This window comes from Ricinus communis, chromosome 6 (assembly GCF_019578655.1).
Source record: "Ricinus communis isolate WT05 ecotype wild-type chromosome 6, ASM1957865v1, whole genome shotgun sequence".
Taxonomy (NCBI): domain Eukaryota; kingdom Viridiplantae; phylum Streptophyta; class Magnoliopsida; order Malpighiales; family Euphorbiaceae; genus Ricinus; species Ricinus communis.
Window position 1 is genome coordinate 23,462,805 of NC_063261.1, and position 2,260 is coordinate 23,465,064.

Consider the following 2,260-nt stretch of genomic DNA (forward strand, 5'->3'; position numbering starts at 1 on the left):
CCAACCAATCAGCAGCTTTGCTTTTGAAATCCTTGATCGCCTTTGAATCCCAGGGAACTAGATAAGCTGATTATATTATATATAAGCCCAATCTAATAACTGAATTTTCAATGTTTTCTTTTTCGTCTGTACTCTTTTAGTTTTGTGATTTTAACCACTCCACTAAATGCGTGGAGGCACATTTCTATAAAAAAGAATATGTAAGAAACATAATCCAATTGACAAACCATATAATAAATAAGATCATTGATGATCCAAGGTCTATTGATTTCAGTTGAAGTTCTTATTACATAAGAAACAATCAATTTAATGAACAAAATATAACTTGAACTGCATAAAATAGATAAATTGCTGGCAAAATCTTCCCGATCAAGAACGATAGATGTTGTTCTTACACCCTTCTTCAGACCCTGAAATTTCTTTTAGAAGAAATGGACGAATTAAAAGATGAAAATATTATCTTTAAGAACCTGAGGCAATAAATAATCTTTTCAGATTAAGAGTTATCGCACATACTGTTGGTAAGTGATGTGTATAACACCAGAATTAGGGTCTGCAATGGAGGCAAAAGCTTCTTGTGACAAGTCAATGGTACCTCTACAACTAGCAGGACAACGGTCTACAATCTTCACCACTACACTCCCACTGGCCCAACAAGGAAAAGGGGTGCCTTCATTTGTCCCACTTATGCAATTTACCTGATACATTTGTCCACAAGCAGCCCCATTATTCCAAATTGCTTCGCTTGCTGCTGCTATCATCACTCCTTGGTCCTCATATCCGTAACAAGCAGAAGCTGCACATAAACAAGAAAAAAGAAAACATCAAGAGAAGATGAAACGATTGTATGGCACATATATCAGGAAACTAACAAAGTTTGTGATCCCTGTATTATAGAATTTTACCGGCATATATGCCTGACACACGTAATAATTTATTATTATACGTAATGACTAATGAGAAGCACTAGTTTCTAAGATGCATACGCAGGTAAGTAGTATAGTAGGTAGCTGTGCCAGGAACTTGGGCATATGGCTTGAAAGAGGAGCTCAGTAAGGTCAGCCATATAGTAAGAAGAGCAAGAGAAATGGAGTAGCGAACTCTCAATGCCATTGATTGAATACAAGTGCTAAATTAACCAACTGAATAATAGCAATCAATTATAAATGTAGACTTGTTATGGCACAAGAAAGAAATGCTTGCAAATATATTCTCAATTGGAGAGAAATGCTATATTTATAGAGAAGAGCAATGGCTTGACTATTATTGAGGTGCTGCCCATTTACATTGTAGTCATAATCTACATTGTCCTTGGTTTAATTAGGCGGCAATTCTGGCTTTTTATGAGGTTTACAATGTGGCAATCTGCCAAAGAAAACACCCCTTTTTCTGTCTGGTAGTTTTACGGATGCATCGTGTGTTACAAATGGAAGAGCAAGTTTTGCTACATAAACGAGAATATGATCATCTCTTCTTTTTCTTTTTTTTTTTCTTTTTCCAGATTTCTGATTTACTATTATTATTGTTAATTTTTTTGCTGGTATTGGATCTTAAAGTATCTTTACGTTTATTAACATCTGGAACCTCTATAGGTGTAAATATGATTTTGTCAATTTCCAAAAGCTATTCAAAAATATATTTTCAACTATTTCTCGATCGTGTACTTTCAACTTTTTGTTTTTTTACTGGGTAAAATAAAAAATCATCCTTCCTGCAATTCAAAATGCAAATTTTCTTTCTTTACCCTTTCATTGTCTTAGCATAGAGAGTATATTTTGTCTTAATTATATAATGTGGTCACAATAGACTCAAAGTTGATGAAAATAATAGTTCAGAGATATATTAAAACACGAACATACTCAGATGCATGAAAGATAAAAGCTTCCAATTTATGAAAAATAATTTTGTCTTTTATTTTATTCTAATAAGTACCTAAAATGTAGTGGTAATATTGAAAACAAAATTAAAATTATGGTACCTACTACGAAGTAACATGCTAAAATACTAACGTTAATATTTGTAATACTATATTTATAGAATCGGTATAACTTTGTAATTAATACTACTAAATACTAAATTTACCAAATAATATAAGTACTATCAATACTAATACCAACTTTTCAAAAAAAAAACTAATATCAAGGTTATAAATACAGGTGAAAAATACCCTTTACAATCTTTAAGATACTATTAAAATACTAATGTTATTATTTACTATCTTTATAGTTTAGATGAATACTAAAAGGGATAATTTTTGGTC

The 2,260-nt window shown here is 31.7% G+C and overlaps 1 protein-coding gene across 1 annotated transcript; it reads right to left on the reverse strand.

Moving 5' to 3' along the window:
• Nucleotides 1-402: 402 nt before the first annotated feature.
• Nucleotides 403-2,047, reverse strand: LOC8267768 (EG45-like domain containing protein). Its single transcript, XM_002530808.2, has 2 exons — nt 987-2,047; nt 403-796 (listed from the first exon to the last, which is right to left on the reverse strand). Exons 1-2 carry the CDS (start codon nt 1,111-1,113, stop codon nt 504-506), a joined length of 420 nt encoding a protein of 139 aa, XP_002530854.1. The 5' UTR covers nt 1,114-2,047; the 3' UTR covers nt 403-503.
• Between the last annotated feature and the right edge of the window lie 213 nt (nt 2,048-2,260).

What these genes read in the sequence shown, in the direction of transcription:
- LOC8267768 (XM_002530808.2), bottom strand. Translation starts at nt 1,113, where the DNA reads ATGGCATTGAGAGTTCGCTACTCCATTTCTCTTGCTCTTCTTACTATA. An exon ending in CTACTATACTACTTACCTGC is followed by an intron (nt 797 to 986) that starts GTATGCATCTTA and finishes GTTTATGTGCAG; the next exon opens with CTTCTGCTTGTTACGGATAT.